The sequence below is a fragment of the Microplitis demolitor genome, chromosome 7, assembly GCF_026212275.2.
Source record: "Microplitis demolitor isolate Queensland-Clemson2020A chromosome 7, iyMicDemo2.1a, whole genome shotgun sequence".
Taxonomy (NCBI): domain Eukaryota; kingdom Metazoa; phylum Arthropoda; class Insecta; order Hymenoptera; family Braconidae; genus Microplitis; species Microplitis demolitor.
The window spans coordinates 13442632-13461293 of record NC_068551.1 but is presented as its reverse complement, the minus strand read 5'-3'; the positions used below and the strand labels follow the sequence as shown (position 1 = coordinate 13461293).

General features: G+C 28.7%; 1 protein-coding gene across 5 annotated transcripts; it reads right to left on the bottom strand.

Annotated features, from left to right (window-relative positions):
- Positions 1-712: 712 nt before the first annotated feature.
- Positions 713-18135, bottom strand: LOC103570412 (peptidyl-alpha-hydroxyglycine alpha-amidating lyase 2). 5 transcript variants are annotated; one of them, XM_008548133.2, is made up of 6 exons: positions 17623-18134; positions 17325-17517; positions 15237-16268; positions 11506-11739; positions 7137-7272; positions 5060-7040 (listed from the first exon to the last, which is right to left on the bottom strand). In XM_008548133.2, the coding sequence occupies exons 1-5, from the start codon at positions 17719-17721 to the stop codon at positions 7145-7147; spliced, it is 1686 nt and encodes a 561-aa protein (XP_008546355.1). In that variant the 5' UTR covers positions 17722-18134; the 3' UTR covers positions 5060-7040; positions 7137-7144. The 5 variants fall into 5 exon arrangements, with proteins under 5 accessions (XP_008546352.1, XP_008546350.1, XP_008546351.1 ...); XM_008548130.3 differs by lacking the exons at positions 5060-7040; positions 7137-7272 and adding an exon at positions 713-2222 and having other exon boundaries at positions 17385-17517; positions 17623-18135; XM_008548128.3 differs by lacking the exons at positions 5060-7040; positions 7137-7272 and adding an exon at positions 716-2222.
- Positions 18136-18662: the final 527 nt, after the last annotated feature.

The following is an 18662-nucleotide window of genomic DNA, read 5'->3' as shown; positions in this document are numbered from 1 at the left end:
AAAACGTAATGTTTTTGGGAAAAAAATATTGCTTTGTATTTGGTGGGATGAGTGGGGCGTGCTATATTATGAGTTACTCAAACCAGGAGAAACCGTTACTGGAGAACGCTACAGTTGTCAATTAAAAAAATTAGCAGATGAAATCAACAGTAAAAGATGATTTGCGGGACAAAAACCTCGACCAGTGATACTGCAGCATGATAACGCCAGGCCTCATAGAAGTTCAATCGTCCACCACACTATAAATGATTTACAGTGGGAAGTTTTACCGCACCCGGCGTATTCACCAGACCTTGCACCGTGTGATTTTCACCTATTCCGTTCATTGCAAAATTACTTGGCTGACAAACACTTACAAAATGAAAACGAAATGCAAAAAACAATAGATGATTTCATTTCGACAAAAGATCAAGCCTTTTATCGCCGTGGGATCCATCAGTTGCCTGAGCGTTGGCAAAGGGTAGTAGATGCTGATGGTGGTTATTTTGATTAAAATTTGTATTTTATTTAAAATTTTTAAATATATTTTTTTTTGACAAAAAAGGGGTAGAACTTTTTTGTACACCTAATAAATTTATATTTTAAAAATAAGTATTAATTCACAATTAAATAAACAACATTATAAAATTTGATTCTTTTTATTGAAAATATACGTTTTTACAGTTGGAATTTAAGATCCTTCTTCATTTTTAGTAATCAAGCTAATTTTTCAATTGACAAAATAAAATTATTTAAAACATAAATTTTTAAATTACATAAAATAAATTAATTATTTAATACACTGTAAAAAAAATTGCGGAATGAACACGGATCAAATCCGGAGTGAATGCGGAGTGAATAACTGTTTATTCATATAATTCCTTCATAGTAAAATTAAATCCGAAGGGGAGTTTTTTTTAATGTTAAAACTCCGAATCGGAGTAAATGCGGATTTAAATAAAATCCAGATCACTCTGAAATCACTCTGCTGATAAAATAAACTCTCCGTATACTCCGTATGCGAAGTGTTTTTTTTTAAACTTCAGAACTTCAAATGATGGAGTGAGTTCAGAGTCGAATGAAACCCGATTTTTCACAGTGTATTATTAATGGAATGTTGAATTAAATTAGTTCGATATGTGAGATAAAATGTTTTCTTGCTGTCATTATTATCATTGAATAATTAAACATCAATGACTAGCAATTGAAGACTAGAATTTTTCAGACTTGATTATAATCTTATACATATTTTACTTGGTATTTCATTTTGTTTTTAACCAATGAATTTATTTGTCATTGCGTAATTCGGGTTATTTATAAAAACAAAAAAAAATGAAAACGGTTTTTTGTTTTTTCATAATACCTGCATCGATAGTTTTAATTCCTGCTTTCTTTAGCGGAAGAAAAATCAAACCTTTTTTCCTATGACAAAACAAATGATAAAAACTAGCGCATGCGCCATTATTTCTGCAACCAGAGGCAACTTTACTCTGTAAAAGTGAATTATCGAAATTTAGTAGCAAATAGGGAATATTCACTCATTCAGTTTTAGAGAGAAGTATATTACACACCAAAGGGGGAAAGTAGGACATTTCGACTCATGTGTGTAAATGCCTACCCGAGGCCGAAGGCGGCAAACACGTGGATAAGGATGTCCTACCTTTCCCCGTGGTATGTATACTACTTTTCACTAAACCTGCACCTGTAAGTTTAAGCTTTTAATTCTGTTTACGGGAAGAACGGCGCGTACATGAATTTATTTCATTTGCTTTCTCATATGAGAAAAGTACGATTTTCTTCCGATAATCAGGGCAGGAATTTAAGCTTTCGTTGCAGGTATGGTAAAAAATTTTTACTTTCAGGTGCAAACTTGATAAAAATAAGTACATTACACACCACAGAGGACGATAGGGAGTTGTAATCCGCATGTTTGTCACCCTCACCGGCTCGGGTAGACAATTACACGCGTGGGTCGAAATTTGTGGTGAAATCCGTTGGTTAGTAATATACTAATTTTTTCTCCATACTAGGATAATTAAATTATATAATCAAACTATCTTCCACATGTTCATCATCAGTTGATTCAGGTTCTGTATTTAATTTACTGAAATCACGAGTACTTGGTCGTTTATCGAAAAATCTAAAATTTTTATTTTGCCTAGCATTCAATAGACTTGATAATTTAAAATTATCTTTACTGTCATTTGCCCAGTAACCTCTTTTACGAGCAGACAATAAGCATCCTGTATGATAAAAATAAAATTGATTACTTTAAGTTTATTTATTCAACTGATTCATTTTCAATTGTAACGGTAAAGTAACATAACATTATTCAAAAACAAAAATAAATTCAGCTTAATTATTTATTGAGTTTTTAATAACAAATACATCACAGTATAAATAAATTAGTTCTTTTTTCTAAAAATATGACAAGTAAAAACAATAGAAAAAACAATGATAAATTTATCTATTAATTAAATATAACGAAACTTTGGTAACTGTTTAAATCCATAACGCTTCCTATTATTGCATAACAATCATGCAAATTTTTACTATGATTTTTTAATAAATTTCTTCGGCGAGTATAAAAGTGAGGATTTTTTTTGATATACAAGCACATTTTTGTTTTATGAAAGTCGTGTTTGTAGTATGTAAAAATGTTTTTAAAATATAACTGGATTTTTCATATTTTTATCTCGATTTCATTTAGTACTTATTCAATCTTAAAGATTTTTCTGCTAGTATGCATCATTTGACATAGAACTTTAATTCCGAGAAAACATTTACAAAATATTTATAAAACAAATTATTGAAAACATTTTATAAATATCATCAAATTAATCATTTTATTCTAAACATACACGCTGAGAATTTTCTGGTAATGATTCTCATCGAGGATTTTTAATAGTTACTTGACATAACATGCTCGCTTCGCTCGCCTTCATTCTTTCCTCAATCCCGCCACTATCTCAGTCGACCAATAGACAACCGAATAAAATAGTTACAGAAGTGACGTAAAACGATACGACATTCGGTCATCAACTTTTTAGAAGCGGATCATACTGTATAGTAATTTTAGAAATTTCTACATTAATGCTTATTAAAAACCATCATATGATGCTAACTATTAATATTCCCGAATAATAATTTCTCTTACCAATAATAGTAATCACTCCCATACAAAGAAAAAGAATCGGCTCATTACTGGGTCGTGAATAGCTGCCAATTTTCAAGCATCGTCCGAAGATCGGCTAAATATCGGATGATAACGGTATGCCAAGCATGGCAGTCGCAAGCATTGGCCAATCGTGGCAATCAATCATCGGCTAAAGCTTGATATCGAGAGCACTCGATAAAACCGTTGGTCAATAAACGGCGGTTAATTGTGCGCGGTTTTTATAAGCAAAAAGACGGCTGCCAATGACTCACCATGCACGGGCCAGTATAGTTAGTCATTTATTGGCCAATCATTAGAAAACCAGACATCGGCCGATCTGTGAGAAAATTTTGAAGCTCGGCGACTTTGTATGGGCTCACATCACAGATAGCAGCATTTATAATTTTAGATAGCATGTTTACTATACCGCGAAGATAATAGTTACCATCGTGTATGCAAAAGTCACTCAGCAACTTTTTAATTATATACTTTAATATAAGTCCTATATTTTTCAATGAAATCAAAATTAACATATTAGATTGCTCATTCACTTTCATAAAAGTCCGTACTCCAATCTCCAACTGTCAATTGATAAGTGAGCTGCCATTTTCTAATGTTCGTTCACTCTTTATGCTATAATTTAACGCATGAATAAAGTTTAAATTTTCAAATAATCTCTAAAATTATTTAATCTAAGGTTATTTTATTCAAATTTAAAATATTTTCGTACGTTTTAATAATTACTTTTTCCAACAGTCAATAGGGTAAAGCACTCAATAAATTAAAAAAAAAATGGCCACCTTCATGTAAAGTGACAGTTGGGGTATATATTTTTTGTTTATAAGTGATATATATATATATATATATATATATATATATATATATATATATATATATATATATATATATATATATTTTCTCCACGTAAAATATTCATATTAAATAATAAAATTTTAAGTAAATAACGAATCGAACACTTTAGCTGCTCAATACACTAATCTATTGATTAAAAACTAGTTGTTGTGGAATATTTTTGAGTTTTTGAACTTCATGACAATTATTCTCATCGGGGATGATAATACTTGCCATACAAATTTGTAATGATTACGATCACGAGATGGCAACTACTTCCATCACTGTATTGTGAACAATATCATCGAGTGATTGTAATATTTGTCATGTGATATGTTAATAGCTACTATTTTTGTGATAATGATTATTATACTAATTTAACATCCGGGATGATAACTATTACCATCGTGTATTTTAATTATTAACATATTATATTGTGAATCTCACTATAATTATGAGATTAATAGGTACCACGAGAAAAAAATTAATTTTACCACCATGAGATGATGATTATTACCATAAAATTATCAGCGTGTAGGAACATTCATCAATAAAATCGTTGATATTAACGTATTCTGCCTTAGACTATGTCTATTTTATTAGTATGTACACAGTTTGTACATTAATCAATGTAACTAAAGTATGTCAATTCAAGATTACAGTTTATTTCTTAACTTTATAATGAGATATTTTTTCTATGATCCAACGCTCATCTTAAACATAGTAAAAAAATGTATCGTCAAAATTAAGACAGATTAAACATACATCGATGCGTAAAAAAAGTTACATACATGTACGTTAAAAGTTACACTAATAAATATTAAAATATTGTGTTGATTTGACAGTGAGAGGTCCGAGCGCCTGGCTCGTTTTTTCGCCATATTTCTCGAAATATTTGAGACATGAAAAAACACTATGATATCTTTTTTGCGTGATTTTTCATTCTGAATATTCTTTTCTGAATAAACTTCTCCATCAAATCAGCGGTTCGGGAGTTATTATGACTTAAACAATTACATTGTTATAACAATGGTTTGCACCACTTTTGAACAAAACGGACTAGATATCCGTGATCTCCGGTCCAAAACACGTAAGCAACCGTTGAGAACATCTTTGGCCAACAAAATGTATACGGACTCTCTCCTCTTCAGCCGAAGGACTAGACCTGATTAAGAAAAGTGATTTCATCCATGTTAAGTGTATATCTATATATTAGTTGAGTTAAATTGTGTTAAATCATTTCAAATTGTTTTGAATCATTTCAAATCAATTTTCTTAATCATGGAAGGTTGAAAAACGCTAGAGGACTTTTCGTCTCAGAATCGCATTCTCTGTCTATCCCTTCATTTATATTTGGTTCTTTTGGGACACTCGGAATATTTAATGATACAAAACTGCTATAATTATCATAAAATAATAAAACAGTCCCTAACATCTTTAGCAAGTTATATAACAAAAATAGTTGATGTTGACTATTCTGAAAGAGATAATTAAACTAAATTAAACACTAATTTTTTTCTATTTATATTGTTGAATCTAATATGTTACTTTTAACTTTTGACATGAAATTTATTATGTTATATGTTTCAGATTTAAAATTACGGTCAATAAAAATCGTAAATTATTTATTTAATTAATTATACGAAATAACGATCAAGGTAATAGACCCATTATCTGCTCATGTTTAATTGGAGTGAAATTAAACTATTTAATATAAATTGATAAATAAAATGAAAAATCATTTTGTATTTATGTATCTGAAGATTGGAACATTTTTGGTGGAACGGAAATAAAAAAAGTGCGAGTATGTCAGCCGAAAATTTTAGGCCATCCGTAGCCTCCAGAACTACCCCTTGTTACCCTTTAGCAGTCAAATTACATAAATTTTTTTCATTTTCGTTGAGTGAAAAACGTTCCTATCTTCAGGCAAATTTGTAATATAATTTTTAATATTAGAATCAAATAAGACTGCACTCAAAATCAAGATTATATTGATCTCGTTTCGATTTCGTCTCGACTTATGAAGACGAGACCAAGACGATACTATAGATTGCAATATCGAGACCAAGACCAAGACCATCGGAAATCCTGCAATGTCTTGACAAGAACCAATACAATGTAATAAATATATGTGAAATAGTTTTATTAAGATTTTGTGTTCACACATGACTATAATTCGACAATTAATTCAGGTTTATTAACTTTTCTGAAATACTTTGATTTAAAATAGAGATAAAACTTAAACTTAATAGGATTATTTATATTTCTATAGATATAAATTGTCTGAGTATGTTAGTATGAAAATATTTGAATGTATACTATAGTCAATTCATATATATTTGGAATATCATTATACAGTTAGTTTCTAGCACTTGAAAGAGTCACTATATTGTCCTTTATTTTACTTTGAATAGAATTGATTGTAAGTCAAGATACAGGGTGATTTCTTTTACAAAATAATTTGTAAAAAATATGATTGGAATGGAACAAAAAAGGAACGGATCAAATAATAACGATGATAGTATTAGTGTTTATACATTTAGCTGTCTATCTAATATTTATTTAAATTTACATATTTTACTGAGAAATATTAAATGAATATTTTAGTTGTGATTTCTGAATTTTTTGCATTAAATAAATTAGAATTTCGATCTTACGATACACACGTGTTTGCGCAAGATTATGGAGTACGTATATTGAGTAAGGACCCTAGCTGCTAGTATCTTTTTCTACGTATGTGCCTTTCACAAAATCGTGTATCAAAAAACCTATGTCAAGATTTGTATGTCTTGCTCATGGTATCGTACGCAAGAATAGTAAATATAGCTTAAACACGTGCTGGTCTCAGCTCGAGTGCAGCCCTAGAATCGAATTTGAATGATTTTTTCGATACACTGATTCCATGGTGAATGATAAAATTCCAAACTTTCGAAAAAATTTTTCCCATGATATTTAAATAGGAAATCGAAAAATGCGATCAGCTACCTCTAAAACTTGAATTTCAGAGTCGATCTGCTGACAGAATTTTTATTTTGACATATCCTCTGAATTTCTGGTGATGCAAAAAAAAAATCAAGGTTGTTTTTCGACACACCCTAATACACACACATAGATAAATTTATTAACGAGTAGCAGTTTTGGAACTTACTTAACCAATTATGATAGGTTATGGCAAAATTTCTTGAAAAATCGACCATGAAGATAAATAGAATAGCACAATTTTAGAAGAATCTGCCTTAAAATGACCGGCTGAGTGCGATTTTGAAAACAGTCAATTTCAATTTCTGATAAAATAAAAATTCTTTAATACGTCATATTCTAATATATACACTTATCCAAAAAATTAAAGGGACAAGAAAAATTTAATAAATTTTTTAAAGATTTTTGGAAGGCTGTATTTTCGTAAAAAATGATCGTATCGAAAAAATAAAAAAAAAACAAATTGAAGCTCAAAAGCTCTAGTTTGAAGATCTTCCGGCAAAATAATTTTTTGAGCCACGGTTTTTGTGGAATCATAAGAAATAGCTCGAGACAAAATTTTTCTAATTCTTTTGGTTTTGTTTTTTGGATCTATCGGGCCGGGAAAATTTTTTTCAGGAAAATCAATTCATGACTCGTTTAGAAAATTTATTCAGCTACAATTTGCTTTTTTTTTGTTTCTTTGTACGACAGTTTGTTGCTGAGATCTCAGCATTCAAATGAAAAAGGATCTTTTTGTTTTTGAATATCGATATCTCAGCAACTAAGAGTCGCACAGTAATTTATAGGGCAGCATTAGAAACTTGAAAAAATCCCCTACAAGCCGTAATTTTGATTTCAAAAAAAAAAAAAAAAAAAAAAAAAAAAAAAATTTCTATCCTCTATATCAATTTGAAAAACTTATGAAAAATGGACTTTTTATGGTTTTTTAGTTAATCAACCGCTGTTTTAAAAATATTGATGGAAAGGGTAACGTTGCCAGGTGATTTTACAGCTTAATGCGCCTCCAAAAGCCCTGGAAATTTTCAAATCGATCCATTGAACCGTTTGTTCGGGCTGATTGCTCAAAGTTTTACAAAACAATTAAAGGAACAAGTTTTGTTCCTTAATTTAAGTGATTATTACCAAAATGAAAAAATTATTTTTTTTCCGGATTTTCTTTTATTTTTGCGTAAGTTATTCAATAAATGTAAAGTAAAGAGAAAGAAAAAAAAATTTCAGAAAAACGAGATAAAACAAGAATTTTTTGACTTCCCGCTAAGAAAATCGACGATTTTCGAAAAATTCGGGAAGTTATCGTTTTTACCCCGATTTGCAAAAATCGGAATTTCATCAGATGTCGACGTTTTGAGGTCCTTGAAAGCTATTTTTAGTATTTTCAGAATGATATCCGAGTGTCAGTAGTGTGTGTGTGTGATTGACAATTCTGACAATTTCAGATCATTTGATCAAGTAGACTCGAAGATTGGCCAATTACAAAAAAAAAAAATTTTTTTTTTTTAGTTTTTTATTGGTTTCTCAGAAACGACGTGTACGATCGACGTTTAAATCTAATCAGCTCTAGAACTCAATAAAACGCGTCGATTGCCGCCTTAGCCATCTCAATCGGATAATTCGTTCGAGAGTTATCGTGGGAGAAAGAAATTGTAAAAAATAGTTTTTTGCGAATATCTTTGAAACAACTCAACCAAACAATTCCAAAATCCGATCAGCTCTAGAACTTAATAAAACGCATCGAATGCCACCTTAATCATCTCAATCGGTTGATGCGTTCGAGAGATATCGTGGGAGAAAGAAATGCTAAAAACGGTTTTTTTCGAAAATAATGGTATACAAAAGTATTTTCGAGAGCTCGCAGAGCTCGAAAATATATTTACAACGATGTTTTCGAGCTCAAGGAGCTCGAAAACAGCGGGAAGTTTTGGGGCTGGCCCGCGGGTCAACCGATAGACCGATTTTTTTTTTTGTACGTTTAACTCGTGGTTTTTTTTTCTCTTGACCTTACAATTACTGAATAACCAACGCAAAAATTAAAAAAATCGGAGAAAATTTAGTTTTTAATTTTGGTAATGATTACATAAATTAAGGAACAAAACTTGTTCCTTTAATTGTTATGTAAAACTTTAAGCAATCGGCCCGGACAAACAATTCAATGGATCGATTTGATAATTTCCGGGGCTTTTGGAGGCACATTAAGCTGTAAAATTACCTGGCAACATTACCCTTTCCATCAATATTCTTGAAACAGCGGTTGATTACCTAAAAAATCATAAAAAGTCCATTTTTTATAGGTTTTTCAAATTGATATTAAGAATGAAAAAAACTTTTTTTTTTTTTTTAAATCGAAAATGAGGCTTGTGGGGGATTTTTTCAAGTTTCTAAAGCTGCCCTCTAAATTACTGTGCGACTCTTAGTTGCTGAGATATCGATAAGCAAAGACAAAACCCGAGTCAAAAAACAAAGTCCAGTTCGAACCTTAAAATACTACGTGAGGTATTTGAGGGACAAGTTGGACTTTGGAGATTGAGAACTGTGTGGAAAGTAGTTCCAGTTTAGGCCTCACTGTTGTAGTTATAGGTGATTTTACATAATTGAGGACTAAACTGGTATAAAAAAAATTTTGCGTGGGCCTCAAAATCCTCATAATATAAAAAAATTTACTGTTCCAGATTTAGACCTCAATTTCTCAAATGACAAAACCTACGTAGGTTCGCTCACTTTTTTTCGCAAGAAATAAATACTTTAGACCGAGAGTCTTAAAAAAATTGAGCCAAAAATAAATAATTAATTATAAATTTGCAGAAAAATTACCGGAACCTCTAAAAAGTATATGAAAATGAATATTTATTTTTACTTATATCCATTCAAAAACATTTAATGGTCACTATGAGAAAATAGTTATCCTGAAAAAAATTCAGTATACATTTTTCCAATCGAAATACAAAAATGTATTGAGGACAAAATTTTTGATATTGTATTCTATATTATTTAGGAAATTTAAAAAAAAAACATTTTTTTGAGACCTATTAAAAGTTTGTTCAGGAATATATAAAAACGAATAATAAATCAATGAATTTATTTTATTTGACATATCGAGGTTCTAATTAGCAAAGTGTCTAACTGATTATTTTTCGTAGATGATTGTGTGCAATTTTCAGATAAAAATAGTCAGAGAAAAAATCATTTCAGTAACCTTGACAAAAATAATATACATATACTAGATATAGAATTGATTTTAAGAAGAAAAAAAATTTTTAACTTCCTTTTTTTCGCATAAATGGAGGATTTTCTGCAATGGAGTTAGACCATTTGCTAATTAGAACGTCAATATAAATTTTTGGAAGTACTCAGACTTTTTTTTTCCAACTCGAAAATTTTCCAAGTCCAGAAAAAAAAAATTTATTTTTTGAGGATTTTAGAAGCTTCATTAGACTTTAAAACCGATGAAGAGTTTGCATTTAAACTTCACAATTCTCACTGAAGATTTCGAGTGCCAATATCGTATCATTTTTCGTCCGGTAAATAAAAGATCAAAGGAATTGAATTGTTTGAGGTCCAAACTGGAGTTTGTTTTTTGACTCGGAAAAGATCCTTTTTCATTTGAAGGCTGGATATATCAGCAGAAAATTGTCGTACAAAGAAACAAAAAAAGCAAATTTTAGCTGAATAAATTTCCCAAACGAGTCATGAATTGAATTTTCTGAAAAGAATTTTTCCGGTCCCGTAGACCTAAAAAACAAAACCAAAAAAATTAGAAAAATTTTGTCTCGAGCTATTTCTTATGATTTCACAAAAACCGTAGCTCAAAAAATTATTTTGCCGGAAGATCTTCAAACTAAAGTTTTCAAGCTTCAATTTGCTTTTTTTACTTTTTTGATACAATCATTTTTCACAAAAATACAGCCTTCCAAAAATCACTAACAAATTCTCTTGTTCCATTAATTTTTTGGATAAGTGTAATTGGATTCACAAATAATTATTTATCAATGATAATTTTTTCTTGAAATTTTTTTTTTTTTTAATTATAGAAACTCATTAATCAGTTAATGTGAGCGACTAATGGCACTGATCGGGTTTACAGTCGTTTTTCTTAATTGATTATATTTCCCAGCCTGTAAGTATCCATAGTTTAGCCACTATTTGTAATTTTTATTCAATTGAGCGAGTTTTCATCAATCTACCATCAAACTAAACCGATTGAGTGAGTTTATTAATGGGCATTCCTATCGAAAAACTCTAAAATTACATAGAGCCTGGAAACTTAACAATTACCAAAATTTCTCAACAATTATTATGCAAGAAAATTATAAAAAATTATACAATTATCAAACTAATTATTCAAAATCGCATGCATGCAGAACAAAAAGCTGGAAAGCACATTAAATTGTTATAAATAATTAAAACTATGCACTTATTTACTAAAAAAAGCGAAAAAATAATAATAAACTAAAACATGCAACTGTAAACAATTAATTTTTTTTATCTATCAACGAATTTAGTAAATTCTACACTAGCTTCATCTAATCGAGAAAAACTACCTCTCTTTTGGCATTTTGCTACAACTGCTGCAGCTCCGACGCACAGACCAATAAAAATCATTACACTGACAATGATTGTTAATATTAATGTTGATAAACTCATATTACTTGACGATTTATCACTGGAACTATCACTTGTCAAAGGTACAAATCCGTGGTGAACTATAGAATTTGAATCTGCAGATTTGCTTGTTAGAGATGAATTTATTTTTACTGAACGGTTTGAAATAGCATCTAAAAAACAAGTGTTAATTAGCTTCTTTTTTCAATATTAGTAAAAAAAAATTGGGATGATAACATTTTTTCTTTAATTTAATCAAATAATTTTAATGGTAAGTTATATTCAGATATTAAATTGAATTAGCCTTCATTAGAATAGCAATTGCATATTTTTGCATCACTGATCATACATATTACACGATATAATTTCTTATCTTTTCCTTGACTCATAAAACCTCTTATGATTTAAATAATCGATGATAAATTACATTTTCGATTCGCTGATTTCACAATGATTTCACAGAGAATTGTGTTGATTTGACACAAAATAATGAACACAAAAAATTTAACACGGACCGTTGTTAACACAAACACACAATATTTTTTACTGTGCATATTAAATAAATAAATAAAGAATAATTTTAGACAACAGTATATTAATATTTTGATTAGATTTCTACAAATTCTGTATAAATACTTATATATTTTGAAGACATTATATGTTATTTTCTAAGCATTTTAAATAAATAAATTTCTTAAGTTTGATAATAATTTTAACTACGAACGGCCCCATGGAATTTAGAAGACTCGATGTACTTTCTGGTATAAAGAATTTGAAGCGCTACAAAAAAAAGTTTCTTTCATTTTTTACAATAACTCGAAATTTGTAAAAATATTTGCAAAAAACCAATTGTACATTTTTCTTCATAACTTCCAAAATTCCGACGAAAAACTTCGCATTTGATTTACGAAAATACACATTTATTTCGGACAGTTAAACTTTGTCATCGATTCTATGTGAAAGTTAATTTATTCCTTACTAATTTTCTACAAGAATTGAATGAAACTATTAAAAATTAGAAAAGTTATACCTAATTTTATGAAAAAAGTTACTTTTTCCGGTTTGTTTTATCTTAGCTACTTCTTAATGTCTCAAAATAAAAAATTCATGATAATAATCGATAGTTGCATTTATAAAAATATTTAAATAATATCTCTATAAAATTGTAAGTAAAAATAATAATTAGTTTAATTTTTAATACTGATTTAAGACGCTGGGAGCCAATTGATCTCTCGAGACCGTTATGGTTCGTGCCGGAAGTAACCGGCCGGGAAAAACGAATTATATATGGTCATATATAGATCATATATGGTCATATATAGAATTTGAGATATATGAAATTTTCATGTTCTCTTTTATGTATGACCATTAGGGTGCTTCGTTTCCGGTAAAAGTATTTTTTTGATTGCTCATCAAGCAAAATATTGTTTTTTATGCTAAAACAAAAATTCCTGCCAAGTTTAAGCTCTTAATTCCAATCCTAAGTACTTCCCATTTGATTTCCAAGATTTCCCATTTAAAATACACGTAAATTAAATTACTTTTTTTTTAACTTTCTAATAGTCAGCTGCGTTTTATGATATCAACGCGGTTTTGGTCGCACATTATAGGGCATTTGGTGTTCTTCAAAAGTGCCCATAGTAACTTAGCTGTAAGTCCCATAAGTCAAGTCACTAAAGTCCATAGTTTCCGAGTTATAGTAATTTTTATAATTTAAAAAATTAAATATCGATTGTAATTTTTTTTTTTTAATATTATATTTTTAAAATTATTGAAGTTATTATAATTCGGAAACTATGGACTTTAGTGACTTGACTTATGGGACTTTTTTTGAAGAGAATAAAATTTCCTATAAAATTCCCATTGACATGTTTGGTGTGCATTCATAAGTTTACGTTCTGCAAGCCAATAAAGGTTAATTTCATAGGAAAAATGACTTCCGCAGCGGAAATCAGATAAACAGCTGGAATTACAGCTAAGTTACTATGGGCACTTTTGAAGAACACCAAATGCCCTATAATGTGCGACCAAAACCGCGTTGATATCATAAAACGCAGCTGACTATTAGAAAGTTAAAAAAAAAGTAATTTAATTTACGTGTATTTTAAATGGGAAATCTTGGAAATCAAATGGGAAGTACTTAGGATTGGAATTAAGAGCTTAAACTTGGCAGGAATTTTTGTTTTAGCATAAAAAACAATATTTTGCTTGATGAGCAATCAAAAAAATACTTTTACCGGAAACGAAGCACCCTAATGGTCATACATAAAAGTGAACATGAAAATTTCATATATCTCAAATTCTATATATGACCATATATGATCTATATATGACCATATATAATTCGTTTTTCCCGGCCGGTTACTTCCGGCACGAACCATAACGGTCTCGAGAGATCAATTGGCTCCCAGCGTCTTAAATCAGTATTAAAAATTAAACTAATTATTATTTTTACTTACAATTTTATAGAGATATTATTTAAATATTTTTATAAATGCAACTATCGATTATTATCATGAATTTTTTATTTTGAGACATTAAGAAGTAGCTAAGATAAAACAAACCGGAAAAAGTAACTTTTTTCATAAAATTAGGTATAACTTTTCTAATTTTTAATAGTTTCATTCAATTCTTGTAGAAAATTAGTAAGGAATAAATTAACTTTCACATAGAATCGATGACAAAGTTTAACTGTCCGAATATGACCATATGTAACTTTATTCGGACATATATAACAATACATGGGAATATATAGTTTTCGATTGTTTCTATTTATGGATATATATAACTAGATATAGGTGTATATAATCATTCATGGTCATACATAAAAGTGAACATGAAAATTTCATACATCTCGATATCATACACATCGAATATCAATCAACCAATTTTTACTGTAATAACAATAATTAATCAACCAATATCATTATATTTTGCTTTTTCGAAAGTGATTATATTCTTTCAATCTAACGTAGCACAACTAAACTTCGTTGTAACTGTCGGTCGCATAGCCTAGTCGTCAAAGCGTTGGTCTCTCGTACGGAAGGTCCCGGGTTCGACTCCTACTGAAGCGGGTGCGGTCATTAATAAGTCTAGCGTTTTTTCTCTGAATTAAAAATTTCCAATTTGATTAGGAATTCAATTGTTCGCAGATTTGATAATCTCTGCGCTGCCACAATAATTAAAAAAAAAAAAAATTTTTTTTTAATTTTAGTTAAAATGTCTATACATAGTCATATCAAGTCATATATGGCCATATCAAGCTATATATAGTCATATAAAACTATATATGCCCATATATTGTCAATTTCTATGCATAGTCATGTCAAGTTATATATGGCCATATCAAGCTATATATGGCCGTATACAATTATATATCGCCAATTTCCATGTATGGATATATATGCCGCATTTATATATGGCCATATATAATTCGTTTTTCCCGAGTGATGACGATCAAAATATATTTTTAACACTCGAAAACAATTTTTCCAATTTTAAAACTTCTTTAATGTTTTTTTAACATTAATATCATTATCTTAAAATTGTATGAAGTGAATTAATGCATTGAAAGCAATAAAATTTCAAAATAAAATATGAAATTGTAAAAAATGTTATCAATGATAACTTATCATAATTATAAATATAGAATTAATTAATATCACAGTACCTTGTAAAAATCGATATATTCTGTTATTATTTAATTCAACGACATATATTTCACTGGCATCATCAGAAATAGCAATGTCATGAGGAGCAAGCATATCATTATTGGGTCCAAAATGTGCTATAATTTGGCCAGAATTAATATCAATAACGAAACCTTGTACATGGAATTTATTAAAAGAATATGGATCCCCTCCATTAACTAAATAAAGACGTTCTTTCGAATAAGCGATACTATAAATTTTAGTACCAATAACAGGATTTTTAAATTCTTTGTGGAAAGTTCCGTTATGTGAATAATAACACAGAATTCTACCGTGTTCTCTGTCAGCAACATATAAATAGTCAAATTTATCAGAAAGTGCCAAAGCATGAGGTACTATAAGTGTATAAGGCGACAGAAAATGATTATTTATTGTTGAAGAACGGCCAATAATTAATATTCTCTCAGCTTTACTATTATATTTAATAATTCTTGAATTGCAATATCCGTCACTTACAAAAAAATCACCATTATTTGCAACTGCAACTGCTGTTGGTTTACAAAATCTTTTATTATCATTACCCGGAACAAATGCTTCTCCTAATATTAGCGTAGGCTTTATAATACTGTTATTAAATAAATTTTTATTATTATTTATTATATCATCAGTATTATCTTGAGTTTTATTTTGAACATTTTTTAATGCTTCCCAGTTATTTTTAATATCTTTACCATCAAATTTAAATACTTGATGCATCGCAACATCTGTCAGCCAGTAGTTTCCATGATAATCAATTGTTAATCCATGTGGTAAGTAAAACATATTTTTACCCCACTCTAATATGACTTTGCCACTTTTATTAAATATTATTAATGTATTATGTTTAATAGGTCCATATAGTCGATTAAATATATTCTCAATGTTAAAAGTATCTTGGCCCCAGACTCTTTCGCGTCTACTAAAAAGTACTATATTGCCGTCTAAATCTAAATTGACAGCTGACAGTTGTCCATAATTTAATTCTGAATTCCAATTTTCATCCCATTTTATGCCTGTTGATTAATATTTTATTATTTTATATTATTATTTTCATATCGACTTCAGTGAAACTGGGAGTTTTAATGTCTGGAGTCAGTCAAAATAGGCTAATTTCTAGTCGATAAAGCGGCACAAAAATAACGCTACATTTTGAATATGCAAATTTAAGAGATTTGACAGGGGAAAATAATGACTTTTTATTAATTGAATGATTTTTATTATAAAAATTCATATAAATTTTTCAACTTTTTAAACATAACTGTTAGGTTTTGGTTGGTTATTGGAATTACATAAATATTAAGAAATTTAAAATAAAAAAGTATGATTTGACAGGAGAAAAGTAAGTCAAGGCCTAATTTAACGGACATAAACTGATCAGTTGTCTCCGCTAAATTGCGTTGGTCTAAAATTGAATTCTTCGACTGGCAAAACAAACATTGAAATTATCAGTTTCAGTGCAGGTGATATGAAAAAAATATTTTTACACGGAGAAAATTGCAGGTCAAAATTAAATAATGATTACAATCACAATGAAAAATATGCTATCTCCAATAAAAAATTACAATTCATAAAAAAATTACTTTCTAGATTGTAATTTTTACTTATCATAATAATTAAAATAAAGCTTCATTAAATTTTCGCTTGAAAAAAATCAATATTTACTTATTCATATAAAAATAGTTTAATCTTAAAAAAAGTAGAAATTATTATTAGAATTATTAAAAGTTAGTCATAACTTTTGTTTCGTAAAAATTATTCACCAGAATACATCTTTCACAAAGCGCGTTAACTAATATTTACTAAGTACAATATTAGTTAAATACATTAGTACAAATTATTGGTACATTATAATTTTTATTTGTCGCTAGTAAATTTTATTTTGAATGCAGAAATTTTTATAATCAACAGAAATTTTTATTCTCAATAATATGTTGTAATTTTTACTTTGAGTTTTGTACAAGTTTTAATTTTTTTTAACGTTTCAAGATTACTTCTCAGATTGTATTTTTTTTTTTCAAATTTAGTAAAAGTTATTTAATTTTTTTCTCCGTGTAGATTTTATTAATTACCTAATTCAAATATTGAACGTAAATCTGGTAGAATAGATTCAGAAATTAATGATTTGTTACCAGATAATTCAACATTTCTCAGAGGTATTTTATCCCAATTAGGATCACTTTCCGCTGGCGCTGGTTCATTATTATCAGAATATTCAGCATAATCATCTGGTCCAAATTTAGTATTAGGTAAGTGTCGTCTATGCTAAAAAGAAAAATTAAAAAATTGATTTTTTAATAATATTACGATTTTATTATCTTGTTGAATGAATTTGTAGATTAATGCGGTATTTAAAGTTCTTATTATTACCTGTAATTCTATAAGATTTTGTAAATCTCCGTTAGCAACAAGTGTGGTTGTTAATAAAATCAATATGCAGCGAAAAGTGTCAAATCGAATGTGCGTCATTTTTGCTCAACCACTTCATTAGTATTATTATTTATTTTCAGTTTAAGACTTTATTGACAAATTTACACTAAACTTTACTTTGTTATTATTTTGTAGTAATTAATTATCCATAATTTTGTTAATATTATGGAAATTGTAATTTTCTTAAATATAGATTTTTAAATAATTATTTTTTTCAATTTAGAGCTATAAAAACAGCTGTTCTATTATTTTCTTTATAAATAAAATAAATAATATTGATTTTAAAAATTGAATTACGTTCAGATCGTGATTATAAAAGTTAATATAATAAATTTAAATTTAATAACGTGATGTTCAGTAATAGTTATATTTTATTTAACAAACAAATAATTTTAAAATACACTTGAAGGGAGAAAAAATGACGTATCCAACAAGAGACGCTAAAAACTACTGACAAGTGGCATTATGGCGTTAGAATTGTAGAACTCTGTAATAGCGATAAATTTTTATCAATCCGAAGCTACCAAGTTCTCATATATTTCTCAAGATGGCATGCCGGGTACTCTTTTTGATTGGTATTTATTATTTTGGCAAAATATGCTGCAGAAGATTGGATTTTTTTTTTTCGTTTCATCAACAAGAATGAAACTCCAATAATCAAAGATTCAGAAAATCTATATAATATTTACTTTTTCATTAAAGAAGGTATTTATTTTTTACAAAATTGAATCCAGCCCTGTGGAAAAAGTCTCATAAATTCCCATACAATTTATGAAAAATTTTATAAGATTCTATAAGATAGAAAAATTTCTATAAGACCCAAAAAATTTCTCATATAAATATTTATAAGCATTTATGAGTTTGAACTTTATTCTATTTGTCTATGAGGAATTTCTTACTATATTTTTATAAGAAGAAATAGGTATATTAAAGTTATGAGATTTCATAATTAAAAATTTGCTTAATATTCATGAGGTTAA